The sequence below is a fragment of the Colletotrichum karsti genome (genome assembly GCF_011947395.1).
Source record: "Colletotrichum karsti strain CkLH20 chromosome Unknown Scaffold66, whole genome shotgun sequence".
NCBI classification, from domain to species: Eukaryota; Fungi; Ascomycota; class Sordariomycetes; order Glomerellales; family Glomerellaceae; genus Colletotrichum; species Colletotrichum karsti.
Window position 1 is genome coordinate 224,827 of NW_024065966.1, and position 22,326 is coordinate 247,152.

Below are 22,326 nucleotides of genomic sequence, written 5' to 3' on the forward strand. Positions count from 1 at the left end.
TAGTAGGTCTGCACGAGGATGATACATTGTACCACCCTCGAATAGGAATCGCGCCTGCTAGTGGTTTACATGGGTTGCGTGAGACAAATGCCAATGGTGCCAAGTTTCCACGCATGCCAAGATTTTCAACGTCGCGTTCAATCTCGTCCACGACAAGCCCCCTTTCGCTCTCGGTTGACGTTGGTCATTCCAGCCGTTTTCATCTCATTTTTATCCAACGATAACCTTGCTGATAACCTCGCAAATCGTCGCGACACTTTGTTTGCCACAGGTCAGCCACTATATTCTCCCGCCCAGCATGACGGACATACACGGGCCCCGTTCATCGGCCCCGGCCGGCAACGGCGACACGGAGCACAGCCACGAAACGACCCCGCTCCTCCCAACCACCGCGTTCCGCACCGTCCACCAAAATATCTCGAGCCGGATTGCTCATGAGGGCGAGAGCGGAAGAAGCGGCTTTCACCTACGCCAATTCTTGAGGGTGCTGTGGCGGAGTTCTTGTACCGCGTCTATGCTGGTCAATGTCCTCTGGCCCATCGTGCCCGTAGCAATCGCCCTGAATTGCCTCCCCGGACTTCACCTGTGGAAATTCGCAACAGCCTATGTGGCCGTGGTGCCGACCGCAAACCTCTTAGGTTTCGCAGGGCAGGAGTTTGCTCGGAAGATGCCCAAAGTGGCTGGCATCTTGATCGAAACCACGTTCGGGTCCATCGTCGAAATCATCCTGTTCGTGGTTCTCATCACCAAACACAACGCCGATGGGGGCAATGGTGATGAAGGAAATTTGATCCCCATCATCCAGGCTGCAATCCTCGGAAGTATTCTGACAAACTTGTTGCTTTGCCTCGGGCTCTGCTTCTTCTTCGGCGGAATACGTCACGCCAGCCAAAAGTTCCACGCCATTGTCTCCGAGGTTGGCACCGGGCTTCTGCTAGTTGCCGCATTTGGGCTGCTCATCCCAAGCGCGTTCTACTCCGCCCTCAAGTCTGAGGTCTTGCTCGATATTCCTGGTCTCAAGGTGGCATTCCACGAAAAGTTTACCGAAGGTACTTTGCACGCTGATGTCTTGCGGATCAGCCAGGCCACATCAATTGCCTTGATTGTGGCCTTCTTCCTCTACGTCTGGTACCAAGCGAGCAGCCAGCATAGTATATTTGACGAGGTTATTGAGATGGATGAGCATCGTGATGCTGATCGCGAGGAGGATATGGAGAAACCAAAGTTCACGCTGACAGAGACAGCCCTTGCTCTCACGCTTTCATTGGCATTGGTAACACTGCTGCTCATCTTTCTCGTTCAGGGAATTGAGGATGTCGTTGAGAGTGGCATTCCCGACCAGTTTCTGGGCTTGATCCTACTTCCCTTGGTAGAGAAAGCTGCGGAGCATTTGACCGCCGTCGATGAGGCCTGGGGTAAGTTTCTCGGCTGATGTCAAGTACTTCTAGTCACGAGATTCTAACCTGCTTTCAGACGGAGTCATCAACGTAGCTCTCTATCATTGTCTCGCCCCTTCAATCCAAACCGCCCTCTTCAACGGTCCACTAGTTGTTCTCGTCGGTTGGGCTTTGGGCAAGCCAATGGACCTCAACTTTGAAATTTTCATGATCGGCTTGCTTGTGCTCTCCATTCTTGTGGTGGGTAATTTCCTACGAGATGGTGAATCAAACTGGCTTGAGGGAGCTTTGCTTGTCGTAAGTCATGCGTGGCAGTCCAATAACTCTTGTATCAAGTCTTTCGTTGCAATTGCTAAGAACTCTAGGTTATATATGTGATCATTGCGATTGCATGTTGGTACTATCCCAACCCAGATATTGCAACTTCCAACGGTATCCAAGGGTCGGATCTTGTTAACGTCACCATGAGCGTTGAAATGCTCCGACAAATCCAAGAGCTCTTGACACAGAGCCTGCGTGATTGAAGATCGGCATTCTCGGAAACAGTGAAGATTGAATTTAGATGGCCTTCTAAGTTACCCAATAGCACTCCTTTGTGTCGGATCTCAGCGATGATATCGCTGTCGCGAGCACACATGATAGAGTCCCTATGTACATCCTCGTCAATGGCGTGAGAAAATGCCATTGCAACCTGATTTCAGGACCGCAATTGAGTTTATGTTGCTTCCCATGCACATCTTCAACAACTTCTTCTTTTACGTTGCGTCCATTTGCCTGACCCAGCCGCCGTTCCTGAACCTGGAGACATCTGCTACTCTTCGTCAGCAAAGTATGCACGTAAAGGCTTAAATCAGTCTTACGCCATGTTATTCCTTTAGCAACGGCAGTAAGGAACCTTGGTGCCAGGAGGGAACATGCAGGCATTTGGGCAACTGCCACACTCGGAGGCGAGCTGCCATTTGGCACCGTCACAGACGGCAATCCCAGAGCCGCCCGCAACACAGTCGTAGGCGTTTCCATCACAGCTGGAACCGACGTTGGCGTCGGCAAAGACAGAAGCTGCCATGACGGCGAAAAGGGATGCGATTTGAATGAATTGCATGGTGGGAGAATTGTGAGAGTTGTGAAGATTAGAACAAAGTGTAGATTGGGGATTTGAATTGAATCGAGGAATTTTACATCGATGATGGATGAAAGGCTCACTGTATTTATGTCCGTTTACCTGCCGGGCTGTTGAATATCCGGCAGGGAGACTGTCCAGGCTGACCTGAACTATAAGTTACGATCTGCCATACAGGTCAATGTGGAGGTATTAGAGGCTGTGATAAACCAAAGGATAAGCGACTCAGGCAGGCGGCTTGGCCATCAGGGGCACCGATTTCCGACCCGAGGCTCCTCTATGCAGATATTGAAAAATTAATTTCCCACGGTTTCCATGTTTCTTAATGTGATTTTGATCACACGACTTGCAGTAGCTTTCAACTTGCATGTAACCGAACCTCTGCGGCCCTCTCGTCAAGCAATAATGGCTGCAAGTAGCTTTCGTGGTTATAAGAATAAGACCAGAACCACCTTTCAAAAGAGGGCGGTGAGTCAGGGGAAGCGGAATACGACTTGATCGACCAGACCCTCTTGGAGTGCCCAAGAAAGGTTGTCTCAATGTTGATCACCCGGGTATGTTCTCCAGCAACTCGAGCCCACGAGCCAGTGCTCGCAGTGCCACCACTACGAAAAACAAATGGAGAAGGGAAGAGCCATGACCTCAACTTCCGCTGCCGCGCAATCTCGGCTGGACTCGCCTTCCGCACATCCAGCCGCCAGTTGCCATCCAACGGGACTGAAGCAGTGAAGTCCAAAAAGAAAACTTAGCAAATTCAGCGGTGAAGAGACTCTGAACAAGAGAAACAATCAAACGCTTGTAACGCAACGTCTCATGAAGAAGGGTCCGGAAATCCATTTCCAGAGTCGATAGCCACACTGCCCAAGTACATGTCATGAAGAAACGCCCAACTCCACTCGTCGCCGCCATCCCAGAGCCCAGGGTCAGCGCCCGTGACATGAGAAGGAGCAGATGATAATGGGGGAGACTGCATATGCCCGCCTGTCTCAACAAATCTCTCGTTACGCGGAGGCAATTCGTTCCGGGTTCCTGCGGAGCCGATAGGGTCGTTGGGCCCAAAAGATGTCCACGCTTCCCGAGGTGGCGTTCGAATTCGCGTGTTCAGATCCTCGCATCTGCTGTCTCGATGACTACTTTGCATCCTCGAGTCCGTGTTCTCATTTCCACTCCCAACTGGCGGGATGTGCTCCGGGTTGTCGTCTTCTTTGATGATGGAGCTGTTGCTCACCATTCTGTCCGATTTGAGGACCCACTCCTCAAGACCCCCAGTGTCGCCGCCCATACGTACACCCAGCTTTTCCCCGGTTAGCTGAGATATCATGCGATTTCTCAAGTTACGGTGGTAGTCCTGAACCATGGAATGAAAGTACTGGTCCACCTCGTTGTATCTCGAGACAAAAGCCGATGCTACACCCGAGTATTTGGCAAGCTCTGACAGGGCGTCAAACATTAGTCTCGTTGGACCCGAGACTGCATCTATGGATCGCGCTTCAGTGGAATGTTCCTGCTCGCCGTGCCGACTTGCCAAATAGCCTTCGGTATCCATTTGTGGAAAATACCACGCATATATTCCGGTGAACGAAGCAGTATAGATGACGAAAGCGACAAGCGGGGAGTGTGGGAGTTTGTCTTGAGAGAGCTCGATTATATCAGACACCGTTTTGCTTGATTTGAAAAGCTCGCGGGCGCTTTCTATCCAAAATCCATCGGGCACGTCTTCTGATGGAAACGTGGGCTCATCTAACGGACCATCCGGTCTCGAGCACTTGATGGGAATGAAGGGGAGGTATTGTCGATGTAGCATTATCTTGCAAAGAGCCATCAGCAGATGCAGTAGGATGTAAGTGTTGGATGTCCCTTCGTGGCGAAAGTAGTTCGAGGGGCTGAAGTTGAGAAATACGCCGGACACCTCAAGGTCACTGCTGAAGGAGTCGATATCTTGGCGAAGCCGGAAGAACATCGATTCGCGATCCCAAGGAGGTCGTCGTTTGTCCAGAAATCTTCCCCCTGCGTTGGTGTAATGTGATATTCGGCCCCAGAGATTAACTAGATGCACAAAATGGCCAAGTATGCTGATTTTTCGATGCGGTGCCGATAGGGTATCATCTGTAAAGAAAGCAGTGGTGACCTGACGGCTGAGATCGAAGTTCTCCTTGGAGCAGGGGAGATGAATCTGAAGATCTTCCGAGCGGATGAGCGAGGGGCGTTCTTTTCCGCAGGAGATTAGTCGATCGAAAATGAAACAGCTGTACATCGTTCGTCGCCTGATCTCGTGATTGATGATGAACTCTTCCGAAGCCGCGCCGATTCGATGAGCGGAACTGCCAGAACTGCTGTTCTTGGTTTCGTGTCCAAGTTTGAGCGCCTGAGCCATGCGACCTGCGGCACCAACCAACATCCAGGCTCGAAGACCTTCATGGTTTAGCGAAATCCATTCGTAGAGGCCGAGGATCAACAAGGCCTGCACTCGCTCAACTGATCCGATAGAGGTTGCTGACACAAACGAGCCCAATGATTTGTCCAAAGCTCTGGCGAAAACTTCGGGTACGTCTCCAGAGCAGATGTTTGAGTCAATGGACAAGTCTTCGGGGGTAGACTTGACGTCGTTCAGAAGCTCAGGGTGGTACCTCGCCGTCAGAGCTAGAAGGCCGAGAAGGACAAGTTGTGCATCAAATGCCACCGGCTTTTGACGGGCAGTCAGGTCGTATATCCTGTTCTTGAGAGTTGGTGTATGTAAGAAGGGCAGCTCTGTGGCGAAGTGACGTTGATATGTGGCCAGTATTTTGTCCCATAATGACCTGCTGATGCGTTGAAGGACGAAGATATCTCCGGAGCTGCTAGTGTCGCCAGTCTGCGTGTGAGTCGCTCGTCTCCTTGGCCTCTTGTGCCTAGCTGGAGATGATGCTAACGTGTCGTATGAGTCGTGAACAGAAGATGGACGATCGGACTCCTTTATTGAAACAGCAGTAGGCAGCGGCCAAACGCATTTGTTGCCGGTCTTGATACAGTTCTCACAGGGTGCATCCAGTCGGCCGGTGTTGTCGCACTTTGTCTTGGATCTCCTGCACCTAGCGCACGCAATGCTGGATCGTATCCGCGGTGCGCGCACCATCTTAGTGCTTGGCGCAGCGAATCGATTGAGCGCGGGGAACAGTGCAAGAAGGATAGAATAATACTGAGCTCACGTACAATGAAGAACACGTACAATGAAGCACAGGAGAAGAAGAACAAGTTGAAGTGACGGCCCGAGGGTGGCAGCGAAGAGGGGTAAGAAATCTGGCGCTGGCCCCCACAGACTCATTACTAAGATAAGCACGTCTTATCAAAAGGTAGTAGCCATGAGATCGAACGAGCCTTATCGCGACAATGTAACCTTGGATTAAAGAGACGACGATACAAAAACCTCGGAGAAAAGAGGCCGCTGGGAGATTATCCAGTGGTTGCAGACTTTCTGAGGATGCTCGGACTCCAAGATGGGCTTCATTGTGAATATATTGACTAGCGGCTCGGAAATAGAGTGGGAGAGCTCCTTCGTCAACAATGGGAACAAGAAACATGACATTCATTCACTGAGCCCCATCGACGAACCTGGTCAAGGGTGCCTCGTGGCCGAGAGGAAAGTTAGGGATGCAATGACTCGGCAGGCAATCTGGCACTAAAAAATCATCTCTTCAGAAGTCCGATGTCGCCCCTTTTTGTGTGTTTTTGGTCGTCGGCTGGCAATCGACCTCATTAATCAGTAGCTGCGACAAACGATGTTGCAGGCGGAAAGACGGCCTGACGTGATTGAGAAATTCGAACGCGAAAGAACCAAGGCACAGCGGTAGGTACAAGCTGGTGTCAGTCATCTCCACTCTTTTCTCCAAATCTCTCGGCCGTAAAATTCGCTATTGGTCAGAAAAAGATAGCGAGTGGAGAAATCCCCTCACTCTATGTACTCACAGCTGCAGTGTAGTTCGCTTGCTGGAATGTCACTGATGAGCCTGCAAACTTTTCCCCCTTTATTTCATTGTTATTTTTCAAGTCAGTGAGAAGAAGACACAGCAAGAGAGGGAGAGATTCAATGGATTTGTTTGATTTGAAGGAGAAACGCTGCGTGATATTGTTCGGCCCTGATATTGCCTTCGCAATGATATCCGTCTGGCCCCCGTGCCCATCAGTGAAGCCATTTAGCATGCATGCCCCTATCGGCCCCTCGTTGGATTCAAAACCGGTCATTCGGTGCATTTCAGGCCCGCAAGCAGCAGTTTCAATCAGAAGAACGTGATAAGACTCGGCCAATGCGCCTGAAAAGGCCCCCCTGTGTCGAAATCTCAGTATCCCGTGGCGACAACAACAATATGCGACCACCGTCACCATCGTCGTCGAGGCCATCGAATGGGCGACGTGCCCGCATTCCGGCCCATTGACGCCCGTATCTTTGCTCGTATGGATTAGGACTGCTAAAGTCTTCGTCGTCGTCTCCAGAATTCTCGCGACTGCCGCCAGGGTACTTGATCGAAGCCATCATCTTCTAGACAACGAACACCGGCGTGGAGATCCAGGTGGCGAGCTGAGTCGCGGCGATTGCCATCGAAGTTCCGCACCCCGGCTTCGGCAAACCCTTTGGAGTGTGAGCGTCATCGTTGTTCGGAGGGATGTGGATGATCCTGCGAAAAGCAGTTAGTGAGTGGGAGTTCAGATAAGGAGCGTTCTTGCGATGGGAAAAATTGCAAATCTCGACTCACTTGAGATGAGGCGGCACCGTTATTCCAGTCATGGGTGGACCGACCATGAACTCATCATCATCACTGTAGTCGCCATCAAGCGACCGGTACCGAGGACGCTGGCTGCTGCTGTGAGAGCTCATCGCGGCGTGAGCGTGGGCAGTTCAAGTGGTGGGGGTTGACGAGATTATTGGAGTTGGGAGTTTGGAGAATAGTGATAAGATGAGAATTCAGGCAGGAGCCACTGTTTCGATTACCAAGAGAGCCTGCCTCTTTTGGTGCGCTATTTAAGGAAAGAGCTTCTTGTGATGTTGGATGTCTCATTACAAAGAAAGCTTGAGGATGTTCGTTGTCTGCCTTGAGGCGGAAGTGATGTTACCACACCAACAATAAAAGCCCAATTACTCATGCCTTAACCTGATGTGCAAGGTGATTCGACAGATTGTGTCATTTGAAGACTTTGATTGCATGCTGTTTTGCTTTAAGAATGAAGTCCAAGGTGTAATTTATTGTCTATTGATATGGCTGGGGAAAAGACCTAGGAACCAACGAATACAGCGACGGTGCTTGTAACGGCAAACTTTCAATGGGCCAGATTGGTGTACTTTCGAGCTGATGAATGTCGCAAGCAAAAAAATCAAGCTATAAGAATCATATATCCAAAGCGTGGTATTGATTCAATATCATGTTGTCTTCCTCTATTAGATGGCTGTCTCAAAGTGATTCATCTGGCCACTTGTAGTCAGGCCAAGGATATTTCGGGTTCCACTTGTGTTGTAGAACGACACTTCCCTGCGGAAATGTTTTCTTCGTTCCATCAGGGAGTTCGATCGGTCGGGCGGCTGAAGGAATTGTCCACTCAGCGACAACTCCGTGCTCCTCTGCCACCTGCTTGTAGAGTTTTGCAACCTTATCAGGACGCGGACGAAAGTTGTCCAGTAGGTCCGGGTCCGTTGATTCCTCAAAGTCGCCGGGCTCAGCTGTAAGCCACAGAGACTGGTGCTTCTGTTGTTCCTTCATATTCAAACCGCCGCAGTTACTGGGAGTCTCTTGTTTGTAATCCATCGCAAGGGGCATTTCGACCCCGCAATTGCCCAAGTCCTCCATTATGTCGATGTTGGCAATGTCGTAGTTTATCCAGGTGAGCGGTAGGCAATCGGTCTTGATGAGGATTTTGAGAAGAACGTCGGTGCTCTCAACTTCTCCATCTTCAACCTGATCTTCAGTGGCGAAAGTATCGATGAACCAGATTGCTTCATCATCTACTGCGCAATCGTCAATGACAACGAAGCCCTCTTTCCGACCTGCGACATCTTCGGCGTGGCGGATATCGGCGTGCGACTTATTGTGATACAAGGGCTCGTCTTTGATGACCATTTCAAGAATTGGACAGAATCTTGAGCATGCGCCAAGCTCAAAAGCTTTCTTGACCGTCGCTAAGTCCTCTGGGGAGAGGCTCGTGGTCAAATACGCCGTAATCTTCGGGACGTTTGTGTTCGGGGGTATGTAAACCATGGCGACGAAAGTGTTCTGTGTTGAGCTTACTATTGCTATATCAGGGATGGGGATGTTGAAGGATTTTATATCTCTCCTCATGCGACCGGAATGAGCGAAGGATCGAAAGGATTCAGGGGCAATGGGCTAGTAGTGAACACGAGCTTAGTCTTCCCGGTTGCACGAATGTGACGTCACAAAGGCGGGAGAATTTCTTCTTGAATTTTGAAAATGGCGGGTGTTTCATCCAAGAGATTAAAGTTCGGTAAAGTCAAAGCCCAGTTAAGGTGGAAGAACGTCGAGGTATGTCTCGATACAGCATCTGAATGTCAAATGCGTACTCGTTGGGTATGGCGAGATGTCGAATAGAGCGAAAGGAAAATGAAGTTTGACTGCATTGTATTGCGCGGCGTCGTATTGCAACTGCTAACACGACATTTGAGCGGTTGATCTATCCACTACTGCGTTGGCCTCGATTCTCCAACGCCTCAGGGGAAGACAGAAGAGATGACAATCACAACGCCTGCTTGTGGACTCATTGTAACTACTTGAATCATGTGAAATCGGAAAATTGGCATAGAGAAAGAAATCTCGTGCGTCGTGGGCGTGTTTATCGACGATTCTGGACACCAAACGTCTCTTTCAAGTTATTATTCTGTTGACATTCAACTTTTTCAATTATACAGAAGTAACTCATACGTAGCTCAACTCTACTCAAAGGCTTCAAAGTCCGAGTTGATGGATTCGCAAATCAAGCTCACCATGCGCTCCTCCTCTGCTTCTTTGACGCCAAGCGCCCCCGTTGGCCAAGTCACCGTGTACACCAAAGCACCATGCTTGACAGAGGATATGTTGAAGCATATTGGCGCGCTCGAAACGTGTCCAGGTTGAGAGAACACGAAGTGGCTGATACGTGCTTTGCCGGTATTTCCAATCTCCTCGTCTTCAAAGGCACCAATATTGCTCACTTCATGCGAGCAGTCTCGGCGTTGGCCCAGCTTGGACATCAGCCAGCTCCTGATGCTGGGAACGTATCTGAGTAGTCCGATTGGCTGATCCTTCAAAGACACCGCAGTTTCGGCAAACTGCTTCGTGCTTGAGCTTGCGGCAAACCATTCTTCATCGGAAAGTGGGCCAGAAGAACAGCGTTTTGGGTGGACAAGATATCTAGCTGAAACAAACTCGCCCATCTCGTAAGTAGGTGCTCCAACGGACTTGCGCATGTTGACTGCCGTTTGAGAAACGAAATTGGTGATATGAGACCCTCCGAAGGCTTTGCTCATCCCTCGCGCAATGAGCTGGTGGAGCAAGCCAGTCAACTTCGCGTCGTGCTTCTTCGCTTCTTGGAGTGCTGCGTTGACCAGAGGAGCTTTGATGGTTTGCAGCAAAACTTTAGTGCGAGTCTTCTCTACGTCGAAAAATGCAAAAAATCCAGTCCAGGTGCCATCGTCCAGGTTGACAGCCTGTGCTTTGACTCCTAGCCAATTCGCCATGAACGTAGGAAGCAGAACTGCAATCAAAGGGCCAAGAAGAAATGACCACGAAATCGGAAGGCGTTCCGGAGTATCGAATGGCATTCCAAGGGGTTGCCGAGGTGGCGTGATGACTGAGGGGGCTGCGGATGTCGTTCCAAGGTTGGTTCTAATCGCTTTGAGCAGTGATCGATGGAATGAAGTTCCTGTAGGACCATCTCCGAGCGCATGTGACCAAGCAAAAGCGATGAACTTTTCCGTTCTGGAAAGGTGCAAGACAATAACTCTCCAAGGGGGTCCCGAGTGATCGAAAGGTCGATCCAGGTTGGCCCTCTGAAGTTCCTCAATCGCCCTCCATCTCTCAGAGTCACTGGCATGACGCGCTTCGAGAACTTCGACATGCTTTTCGAGGTTGATCTTGGCTGCCCGCTCGTAGAATGATTTTTCGCTGTGTCTGTCGCCAACTTTCACGCTCAAGAAGGGGTGCTGTTCGATACAGTGCGTCAAAGGTCCAAATAAGGATTGTGGCGAGTCAATGGTAAGCCCATTCTCAAGTTGATAGATGGCGCCGATGATGACGGCGTGATAGAAGCCGAGATCCTCTCGACTGATTGTTCGCTGCTCATTGGGGCCTTCGTGGTTGTTAGCCTACACAAAACGCGCCCATAACGCCCTTGGAGCATACAGATGAGGGCATACTTACTCGCGTACCTCAAAAACTCATCGGTGTCATTCATCATGAAACGTCTACAGTGTCCAGGTATGAGGAATGGCAGCAAGCAGAACTTTGATCCGATGGACTGGATCTTTTAACATACTTACAGACAGGACTCTCGGACGAATTCGCCTCGAGGGCGGCCCGACGGGAGGCTGGGGAAGCCGTTTTCCAGAAGAAAAAGAACAAGAATGCTCCACTATTGACCGCTAGGCCCACATTTATGTCTTGAAGGATCACGAGTTTCAGCTGTACAGGCATTCCGAGTTCGAAGCCCAGCAAACGAACATGTGTCCCAACAACAAGAAGATCATCTCTTACTAAGCAGGTTTGTTTTCTTATAGTTGTTAGAGAATCAGAATGTAGCTATAGCACAAATTCAATCACAGTGGGGAAAAACGCAGTTTGATAAGTTTCATATGCAATATAGTAATAGAGTTAAATCAGAAAAAAAGTAGCACTTTACTCTCTTATTTAGGTATAATTACCTCTCCTAGCTACTTACCTTATAGTTACTACTTTTAAGTAGTAAAGTAATACCTAATATAATTTTAAGGTAAGTAGGGATAGAGTAATAAAATAGTATTTATATAAGCGCTAATAGCTAACTTAAGCCTATTTATTAAACCTAAAAACTAGTTATAATAAATAGAGAATTAGGAAATAAGGAGAGATAATATAAGTAGTAAAAATAAAATCCCTAATACCCCTTAGAATTCTCTTTTTATATTCTTCCCCTATATTTATCTTTTATATAGTAAATATAGATAATATTACTTAGTATAATTATAATTATAATTATTAATTTATCTTAATAACTTATTACTCTTATAGTAAATATAGAGAGTATATCTAATAATAAGTTATATACTAAATAAAAGACTACTATACTATATATAGGTTAGATTATATTATACTTTATTTTTCTTATTTAAATTTTTACTATTTAAATACTTAATATTATAGCTATATCTATATATTATATTTTAATATCTATATTACTAAGGCTTATAGTAATATATATCTATCCTTTAGTATTTATAGATAAGTTATTAAATTATAGAAAATAAAAGAATTATTTTCTTATTTTTATTAGATTAATATAATAATTAGTACTTAATATTATAGAAAGATATTAAGAGTTTTATCCTTTCTTTAGATATAGTTTTTAGGAGTTAACCCTTTTTTATTCCTATAATTTAGCTTAAACTTTTTAGTATTAAACTAATAGAAAGTTAACTAGAAGATATCTCTAAAGATAATATTATAGTAAATAGTAGAATAGACCTAAAGGATATAGTATTAATCTTTTTTAGTATTAAACTCTTTAAAGTATATTATTACCTTTTTATAATATTTAGTAATATTAATAATATAGTATAATACCTTAAGGTAAGTAGTATATTTAACTTAAATAGAGATTATTATATTAACCTTTAGATAGGTAAATTATAAGAATACTTATATATAATATTAAATAGTCTTTAGAAATTTATTAAGTCTTTAAGTACTTCTAAAAACTTTAGTATAATATAAATATTATCTTCTTAAAATAAAATAGTTATAATAGCTATTAACTAATAGTAAATAGGAACTTAATCTATAAGGCTAATAAAATTAGGATTAATAATAATATTAAACTTTAAGGCTAAGCTTATAGCTTTAGTTCCTACTACTAGCTATTAAAATCTAAAGCCTAAATCCTAAGATCTAAGTTCTTAAGCTAAATATATCTTAGGATTTAAGTGCTTATAGTATCTAATTATTAATATAAGTATTAAGTCTTAAAATATTTAATAAGATATACTTAAGTCTAGAGACCTATTTACTAAAATAAGTTAGAATCTTAAGATCTATTAAGTAAGGTAAGCCTAAATCCTAAGATCCCTTATATAAGGTATACTTAAATCCTAAGACCTATAAGGCTAAGTATACTATAAATCCTAAGACCTATTTACTAATAGCCCTAAAATCCTAGGACTATATAGGGCTAGTAAATCTAAATCCTAAGATATATTTATATCTTAGGATTAGCGCCTAAACTCTAGTGCTTATTTCTTATAGATATACTAGTCCTAGGATTCTATAGTACTAAAGTCTAGGCTCCCCCTAGGATATATAGCTCCTAAACCCCTACGTTATAAGCGCTACTAAGCTAATATACTAGCGCCTTTATATAGTAGTATCTATAAACCTAAGCTTTATATTATAGCTAGCTAACTAATAATAAGTTTATATTTAAAGTAAGTTAGAGGTTAATAATAGTAAATAGTTTATAGTTATTTTATAGGCCTAATTAAGTAATTATAGGTCTTTAAAGATCTTAATAATTAATTAAGTTTTCAATAAGAGTTTTAAAGTAATTATTATTTAGATATAGTTTAAAGTATTAATAAGAGTAATTATAAAGTAAATTACTAAAGAACTATAGAAGTTTATACTTAAATAAGCTTAAGTTTATTCTATATATAAGTCTTAAATAGTCCTTCTATTAAATGCTATATTTCTCTTATATAGCTTCTATATTCTTAATATATAGCTTTTATCTTTCTTTAATATAAATATTATATCCTAAATATATAGATTTAATCTCTTATCTTATTATTATATAACTTATATTATAATTCTTCTATTTCTTAGGAAACCCTATATATTTCTATAATCCTATATATAAAGATATTATTATAACTACTTAGTATCTTAGTAGGCTATTCTTTATTAGTTATATCTAATAGGTTATAATACTTTAATGTAACGTTATTTAGTATTAGAGAAAGTAGATCTAAAAGGTAGTATAGCTATTAATTAAAGTTTAATCTAGTTGGTAAAAGGTAAGTAGGGAAGGCTTTAATAAGATAAAGTTTAAAATGTTACTTAATTATAATCTATAGTGTCTACTCTACTCTATATATAATTAAAACTAAACTAAAACGTAAAATTATCTACTAGGTTTTTAATACTTTAAATAAATAATTTTAAATAGACTAAAAAATCTTATTCTTAAGACCTAGGCTAATAGTAAGGGCTTATTTTAAACTTACTTATCTTCTCTTTTAATTTCTCTTATAGTCTTAATTTAGTATTACTCTTTAGAATAGCCCTAGTTTATTACCTCTATATACTAGCTCTTAGAGCTTACTAATTCTATAGATATTAATTAGTATTAATTTTAGAAATAATATTAATAGTAGATATATATCTTAGCGCTAAGATATAAGATAAATTCTAGATTAACCTTTAAAGAAGACCTCACTTAATCTTCTAAGGAACTAGAAATTTTTAATATATATTACATCTACTTCTATTTAGACACATTAATATATGCTTTAAGAAATTCTATTAGAAGATAACGGAAGGAAAAGGTATAATCGTTAGGTGTTACGAAAAAAGAGAATAAAAAAGAGATAATAGAAGGTAGGTAGGCGTAAGATCTAAGCTTATCTTATCTTATCATATCTTATCAGACAAAGCACCTCTCTAAGGCACCTCCTTCATTTGTTTGCACCTTTCCACCTTCCTCACGCGTGAACTCACATCCATTCACACAAATCATTTGCACCCTCTCCCACAAACAACAAAAACAACCACCATCTTGGCTGTTTTCCCGTGCGACGCGTACTCCAAGGTATGAGAACCCTCCTGTTCTCTTGATATTGGCGTGCACCAAGCGCTAACCTCTACACTCACTGCTAGATGAACATGCCAACCGACACTGCAGTGTCCGACGCGATGGACATGGCTCGCGATGCTGCTTCTTGCGTCCTTACTGGTAGTCACGGGAGCCCGCTCTGCAGCTGCTGGGGCTCTTCCATGCACTTCTCCTTAGTCGCCTACCGTCAACTCCTCCCTCTCCTTGCCCAAGACTCGACCATTGCCCTTGCAAAACTTCGAACCGAACTCGAGGTTCTTCCCCAAAACAATCTCGCGACCCTCCGATTCAAGATGAGCCAAGGCCCAATCCACAGCTACGTTCAAGATCACATCGGTAACATCGTGTACAACGAGGCACATCCGATTTTCAACGCCGCCCTGCCTGATTACAAGCTCTCCTCCCTCGGCCAGCGCGCTGTCAAAACCCTCTACCCCGACGGCTCCTGGTCTGCCGCGACGCCTGAGGAGCCGCGACCTGTCGTCCCGCACACCATCTTTGAGATCTCTCACGCGAACCCGAAAACTAAGCAGGCGCTTGAAGAGAGACTGCAGAGCTTCATCATGATGCCTGGCGGCGAGGTCCGATTGGCCATTGGACTCAAGATACCATACCACAACATCCGGACTGACGACGAGGCGGACCGATCCCACGAAATGGCGGCTGCGGTTCTGAAAGATATTAACGACTGCGTTATTGCCGCCTAGGTGGCGGTTGAGGACTGCGACGGAAATGTCATCCGCGCTAGGAGGATCATGAATTGGACTCGGATCACCAAGGCGAACGCCTGCCTGAAGCTTTTCCCATCCGACTTCGTCAGCGACGCAACAAAGCTGCCGACGCCGTACATCCGTCCCCCCAAGTACAACAGGTACGGGACTCTCTCCCTCATTACCTGCGTTCGTTGCAAGGCCTCGCCTGTTGCTAACCGCCAAGATATAGGTCCAGGCCTGCCCCGATTCAGCTGCCGCTGCACAAGATCGAGTGTTGCATCCGAGAAGCCGCGGACCTTCTCTAAAGCCAAGCCGTGGTCGCTGTTTCTCCTCATCGCCGGACCGAATTCCAAGAACGGAGCGCCATTTGCGCGAATCTCTACAAGGGGTCCATGAGTCCAAGCTTGGGGATAAGGAGACACCATCGGGGTCAAGGAAGGACAGTGGAACTGGAGCTTGGGAGCCACTGGTAATGGGGGAAGCTACAACCGGCATCGGAGTTACTCTGATCCGGTGACCTACCCCTGCACTCTTACGGGCCAGATCTGGTAGATCCGTTAGTTAGAGAATACATCCCCTGAACAAACTCGTTTCCTGACCCCATCTGCGCGGTACACATCTCTGCCATATGCTCAGCCGCCCATCAGGGTTACTTGTCGAGTACAACATCTGCCACAGACGCCTCAGCTACCTATCCGTCCACGCTCTAGCCTTGCCTCGATTGAGGAGAAACCTGCCAATCGCCTAGCAACATACCGGAATGCACCTAAGAAGGAACTCAAACCGGCAATAGTCAAGTTAGTATTCCGAAAAGTGTTGCGAAAGAGCGGCTCCCTATCTAGGAGGTGGGGGATGATTCCTAACGAAAGCTGGAAATTGGGGCTTGGAGGCGTTGTCATAAGGAGATAGTACCCTATTGCTGGGACTGACTGTGATGGTTTGACAGCTTGGGCGCAGGTCGTCACGAGACATGTTTCCAAGCTGGCTGTGTCTTGGCATGTCGAACAGAATATAAGCCGCAGCGAACTCTCTACCACGTTCTTTCTACACGTTGTGTAACGTCCGTCACCCACTTCTAGGCACCCTAAAAATACCTTACCGCTATAACTACCTGCTAACTTTAAACCTATATAACTTTACTAACTTCTACTTAATTAATTTTATTCTTAGTATATAGCTTTATTAGACTTGGATATACTTATATTCTAGAGATAATATTCTCTAAGTACTTTATACTAATATAAATAGTATAATATAGTTAATAAGTAAGGCAATTAGATAAGTAAGGCAATCACCTAATTAGGCAAACTAGACTTCCACCTTTATATATATATTACGCTATACTTAGTAATATCTCTTATAAATAAAGAAGCTTAATTAAACTTAGCTATTTAAGTAATTAAATAAGCTAATAATCTTAATATAAGAGCTATATCTTAGATCTATTTAGTACCCTATTTAATATTATATAACTAAATTAAGGGAAAGATATTATAATATAATATAATACTAAACTTATAAAATTTAATTATACTTAAAGAGGAGAAGCTAGTTAAGTATATTCTTAACTTAGATCTTAATTATTTTCTCTCTATATTAATAATATAAAAGATATAGCTAATTAACTACTTATTAACTATAATATACTCCCTATTAAAAAGTATTAAGCTTTAAACTTTATTAAGTAATAACTATAGCTTTAAATATACTTTTTTTATAAGTATAACTATAAGAGGGCTTAATATAAAGACCTAAATATAATAAATATATAGTTTTAGCTTATAGTAAATATAATTATAAAATATAGTATTATAGACTTAAATATCTATAACTTTAATAAGATTAGGTTTATAATAAGCTAAATTATATTTAAAATAGTTATAATAAGTACTAAGAGGTATTTAAATATAAAAATAATATAGCTTAGTAATTATAAATAGGTTATAGTTATTTAGGCTATAGTATTTTACTATATATTATTATTTTAGAGTAATATTACCTCTCTACTTAATATATAGAAATAGGTCTCCTATATAACTAAGTTATTATAATATTTAAAAATAAATAGATAATAAATAAAAGAGGCTTAAATTAGCTTTAATACTTTAATTAGTATATAAAACTTTATATAAGTAGTAGATATTACCTCTTTATTATTAATAGGTATAAAAGTTACTATATTATTAACTTTAAGATATATTATAAGGAAAATAATATTATTATACTTTATATACTAACTTATTCCTCTTATTTACTTTAGCCCTTAGATATTAAGTATTTTAAACTACTAAAAAAGGTATATAGCTAATAAATTAAAGATAAAATATATTAAAGTAATACCTATATTATAAAAGAAGACTTCTCTCTATATATTATAAGGCTTTTATATAAGCCCTTATAGTTAAAAATATTTAGGGAGGTTTTAGAGGGGCTAAGCTTATCCCTCTTAATATAGAAAGTATACTATTAAAGCTTAATATTAAGTTATATACTTTAATACCTCTAAGGTCCCTCTTAATAATACCCCCTATATAGACTTCTTAAATATTAAATAACTTAATAGAAATATCTTTTTAATTTAAACTTATTAAGAGGAGAATCTCTTATTATTAAAATAGCTTATTAATTTTAATTATTAAAGCTATAAAGTATCTATTAAAGGGGGTATATAAATTTATATATTAAATTACTTTATTAAGGTCTAAAGTTTAGATCCTTTAAGAGGAGAATAACCTATTTAGTAGATATTAAAGGGCTAAAAAAATATATTTTAGATAAAGAGGAAGTTTTATTATAGCTAAAGTAGAGAACCTTTAATTATAAAGAAAAGCTATAGCTTAAATTAAAGAGGAAATATATTAGAGTAGTAGTTACTAACTAAAGATAGAGATAGGCTAATAGTAATATAGTATATATAAGAATACTAGTTATAATATATAAATATATTAATTTACTAAAGAAATATCTAAAGAAGAAGATCTTAACTAGTTTATATTAAATTAATTTACTTAATATTACTTATTAGTTATAAATCTACTATAGTTACTATTAGTTAATCTACTTATTTATTTAATCTACTTACTTCTTAATTATATTATAGTTAATAAATTAAGAATAAAATATATTAAGGTAATACCTATATTATAAAAAAAGACTTCTTCTCTATATTTTATAATACCTTTATATAAGCTTTTATAGTTAAAAATATTTAGAGAGGTTTTAGAGGGGCTAAGCTTATCTCTCTAAATATAAAAAGTATACTTTTAAAGCTTAATATAAAGCTATATATATTAATACCTTTAGGATTCCTCTTAATAATACCCCTTATATAGACCTCTTAAATATTAAATAACCTAATAAAGGTAACTATTTAATTTAAACTTATTAAGAATTAAATCTTTTATTATTAAAATAACTTATTAACTTTAATTATTAAAGCTATTAAGTATTTATTAAAGGGGATATATAGATTTATATATTAAATTACTTTATTAAGGTCTTAAAATAAAATCCTTTAGGAAGAGAATAACTTATTTAGCTAATACTAAAGGGCTAAAAAAGCCTAACTTAAATAAGAAGGGAGTCTAACTATAAGTAAAGCTAAAGACCTTTAATTATAAAGGGAGGCTATAGCTTAAATTAAAGAGGAAATATACTAGAGTAATAGTTACTAGCTAAAGATAAATAAGCTAATAGTAGTATAATATCTATAGGAATATTAATATAAATAATAAGTAAGTAGATTAAATAAGTAAGTAGATTGCCTTAATAGAATCTTAGTCCTCTATATACTAAACTTTACTAAGAAATTATTAAAGTATACTAGTAATTTTCTATTAAAATTTTATATATAGCGCACTAAGATTTTATTAAGGCGATCTACTTACTTATTTAATCTACTTACTTATTATCTATATTAGTTATAATATATAAATATATTAATTTATTAAAGAAATATCTAAAGAAGAGAACCTTAATTAGTTTAAGTTGAATTAATTTCCTAGGTGTTATATATTAGTTAGGTATATATTATAGTTATAGTTAGGTAATTACCTTACTTATCTAATTGCCTTACTTATTAATTATATTATATATTTAAATAACTATATATATACTATATTTAACTCTATAGAATTAAAATAAAGGTATATATATATAAGATAAAGCGTCTTTAAATTTAAAAAGACTCTTTATAGCTTAAAAAAGCTATTTAGCTAAATAGGTTTAAATTTAGTCTACTTTAAGCTTCCTATTAATATATTAATAACTTAAGAAATTTACTAAGTATACTTATTAGAACTAAAGAGATATTTTACTTTTTAAAAAGAATTAAATTAAGTCTTTTATTAAGAGGAACCTATTTATAAAGGTTTAAAGAAGTAAAGTAATTAATTTCTAATATATTAATAGAGCTTTATATTATAGCTAGCTAACTAATAGTAGGTATATAAGTCTTTAAAGAAGCTTAATAATTAGTTAAATCTTTAATATATTAGTTAAAAAAAGATATACCAGAGAAAGAGACTTTTAAGTAGTATTAATTATCTTAATATTTCTATTATTATTATTATTTTTTATTATATTTATTAAGTAGCTATTATAAAGTAGTATACTTAGTTATTTAGTGCGTTTACTTATTAACTAGGTTATAAATAAGCTATAATTATTTAAACTAATAAGTTTAAAGCTATAGTATTCTAGTATATATTATTATTATAAGTTAATATTATCTTTATATTTAATATATTAAAACTAATCTTATATAACTATATCTTTAATACTTTAATAAATATATAAAACTATATATAAATAATAGTTATTACCTTTCTATTATTAATAAGTATAAAAGTTACTATATTATTAGCTTTAAGATATTTTATGAGAAAAATAATATTATTATATTCTATTAATATATTTTTTATCTACTTTAGCCTTTAAGTATTTAGTACTTTAAGGCTTTAGATATAATTAATAGTTAATATATTAAATATAAATCTATTAAAATAATACTAATATTATATAAGAAAAGTTTATCTCTATATTTTTAAAGCTTAATATTTAGTTATATATTTTAGTACCTTTAGGAGTTTATTAATATTTAAAATTTAAACTTCTTAAGTATTAAATAATTTAATTAAATATATATATTTAGTTTAGATTTATTTAATAAAGAACCTTTTGTTATTAAAATAGCTATCTAAACTTAATTAGTAAAGCTATAAAGTATTTCTTAAAATAAAGATTAAGATTTATAAATTAAATTACTTTATTAATATTAAAGTTTAGATTTTTCAGAAGAAAAATAACTTATTTTATTAATATAAAAGAGCTAAAAAATATACTTTAAAAAAGAAGTCTTATTATAGCTATAAGAGCTATTTATTAGCTAAATTTAATAAATACTATAAGTAGAATAATATTATAACTATTAATATACCTACCTATTTATCCTATCTACTCTAGCTATTAGATATTACACTTTATTTACCCCTTAAGCATATATATAGCAATAAAAGTAACCTCTTTATCTAAGCTTCTATAAACTATATTATAAAGTCTAAGTTCTTTATTACCTTCTACTATATATACTAAAAGGTTTTTATAAAGGAAAACATTAAATCTATATTCCTAAGAGCTAAAATTACCCTATAGGACCTAGAGTATATTATTAATAAGCTTAATATATATCTCTAGACGCTAATACCTCCTATTACTAACCCTTTAATACTACTACCTTAGTAGTTATAAATACCCTCTAACCTATAATAAACCATCTTATAGTCTAATTTTATTAAAAGGTAGATCTCTACTTATTAAGGAAGTGTTACGGCTAGCTAACTGATAGTGGGTTTGTATTAGCAGTAAGTTAGGGATTGAGAACTATAAATAGTATTAAGTTGTTCTATAGGGCTATCTAAGTAATTATAGGTCTTTAAAGGTCTTAGTAATTAGTTAAGTCCTTAATAAGAGTTATAGAGTAATTATCACTTAGGTATAGCTAAAAGTCTTAAGTAAGAATCACAAGTTGATTGCTAAAGAGCTATAGAAGTCTGTTCTTAAGCTGAGCTCAAGTCCATCCTATATATAAGTCCTTTCCCTAGTATATGCCCTTATACCTTAGGTTGAGCTGGATCATTCTAATTGAGAATAATTATTTAGCCCCTAAGTCTAACTAGATTATTTTAATCTAAAATGATCCTTATCTTATTGTTATATAACTTATACTATAGTTCTTCCCTTCTAAGGATCCCTAACCGTCTTTATATTACTAGGTTATATATATCTATATTAGCTGCTAAGAGCCTAGTGGGGTTATATTAGTAGCTAAGCCTAATAGGTTATAATATTAGGTCTCTTCTCTAAAGGTCTTATCCCTAAGACTAGTATAAGTAGGTTGTTACTCCTAGGTTGCGGAGTTATTAATTATACTTCCTTATTTCTATAATGCTAATACTATATTAGGTTGCATTTAAAAACCTTCTAAGCCTTCTTATGAGGCTTATTATGCTAAGATTAAGTAAAACCGTTAAGCTCTTAGTTAATTAGTTGATCTCTATAGTTACGACGCGATGCTGTGCTCTCTATGTTTCTAGTTTAACTAGGTGTGTAAAATGGACCTTATGAACTCTAAGCGCTGCGGCGAATGCGCGAGCTGTGGTCTGTCTAACTATAATAGGGGAGATATAGTAAACGCTTATAAGTTATTTATTTTGGTTTTCTATTTTTTCTATACTAATAACTATAGTAAATCGTTATTTTAAGGAGTAGAAGAAGATTAAGTAGGAGGAGCAAGAGGCTAAAGAGGCTCTTAAGCTTCTCTAGATATAGCTAGCTACTATAATAGGTTATTTATCTTATTTGTAGAAATATAAACGTTTCTTAAAAGAGCGTGGTTTGGATTTGATTCGTTATGGTATACAATCTATAGAGGAGTAGGAGGCTAAGGAGCGTGCGTTAGATGCTAAGGAGTTATATATAGTATTGGACTTATCTTCTTGGGGTGCCCCTAACGACCTATTATTAGTAAACTTCAGTCTAGGTGAGGGTTTCTCTAACCTTA

At 39.1% G+C, this 22,326-nt stretch overlaps 7 protein-coding genes across 7 annotated transcripts; 2 read left to right on the forward strand and 5 right to left on the reverse strand.

The window, feature by feature from the left end:
* Nucleotides 1-298: 298 nt before the first annotated feature.
* CkaCkLH20_12884 (calcium/proton exchanger) lies at nt 299-1,921 on the forward strand (the record flags this gene model as incomplete). The annotated part of the gene is made up of 3 exons (XM_038895596.1): nt 299-1,415; nt 1,474-1,694; nt 1,763-1,921. 3 exons carry the CDS (start codon nt 299-301, stop codon nt 1,919-1,921), a joined length of 1,497 nt encoding a protein of 498 aa, XP_038739158.1.
* A 231-nt stretch (nt 1,922-2,152) lies between these two features.
* Nucleotides 2,153-2,499, reverse strand: CkaCkLH20_12885 (uncharacterized protein; the record flags this gene model as incomplete). The annotated part of the gene is made up of 2 exons (XM_038895597.1): nt 2,153-2,205; nt 2,280-2,499. The coding sequence occupies 2 exons, from the start codon at nt 2,497-2,499 to the stop codon at nt 2,153-2,155; spliced, it is 273 nt and encodes a 90-aa protein (XP_038739159.1).
* An 829-nt stretch (nt 2,500-3,328) lies between these two features.
* On the reverse strand, nt 3,329-5,263 carry CkaCkLH20_12886 (uncharacterized protein; the record flags this gene model as incomplete). Its single annotated transcript, XM_038895598.1, has 1 exon — nt 3,329-5,263. The coding sequence occupies one exon, from the start codon at nt 5,261-5,263 to the stop codon at nt 3,329-3,331; it is 1,935 nt and encodes a 644-aa protein (XP_038739160.1).
* A 1,767-nt stretch (nt 5,264-7,030) lies between these two features.
* CkaCkLH20_12887 (uncharacterized protein) lies at nt 7,031-7,366 on the reverse strand (the record flags this gene model as incomplete). Its single annotated transcript, XM_038895599.1, has 2 exons — nt 7,031-7,166; nt 7,245-7,366. The coding sequence occupies 2 exons, from the start codon at nt 7,364-7,366 to the stop codon at nt 7,031-7,033; spliced, it is 258 nt and encodes an 85-aa protein (XP_038739161.1).
* Nucleotides 7,367-7,937: 571 nt separating this feature from the next.
* Nucleotides 7,938-8,738, reverse strand: CkaCkLH20_12888 (uncharacterized protein; the record flags this gene model as incomplete). Its single annotated transcript, XM_038895600.1, has 1 exon — nt 7,938-8,738. The coding sequence occupies one exon, from the start codon at nt 8,736-8,738 to the stop codon at nt 7,938-7,940; it is 801 nt and encodes a 266-aa protein (XP_038739162.1).
* A 689-nt stretch (nt 8,739-9,427) lies between these two features.
* On the reverse strand, nt 9,428-10,926 carry CkaCkLH20_12889 (uncharacterized protein; the record flags this gene model as incomplete). The annotated part of the gene is made up of 2 exons (XM_038895601.1): nt 9,428-10,821; nt 10,893-10,926. The coding sequence occupies 2 exons, from the start codon at nt 10,924-10,926 to the stop codon at nt 9,428-9,430; spliced, it is 1,428 nt and encodes a 475-aa protein (XP_038739163.1).
* A 3,671-nt stretch (nt 10,927-14,597) lies between these two features.
* Nucleotides 14,598-15,260, forward strand: CkaCkLH20_12890 (uncharacterized protein; the record flags this gene model as incomplete). Its single annotated transcript, XM_038895602.1, has 1 exon — nt 14,598-15,260. One exon carries the CDS (start codon nt 14,598-14,600, stop codon nt 15,258-15,260), a length of 663 nt encoding a protein of 220 aa, XP_038739164.1.
* Between the last annotated feature and the right edge of the window lie 7,066 nt (nt 15,261-22,326).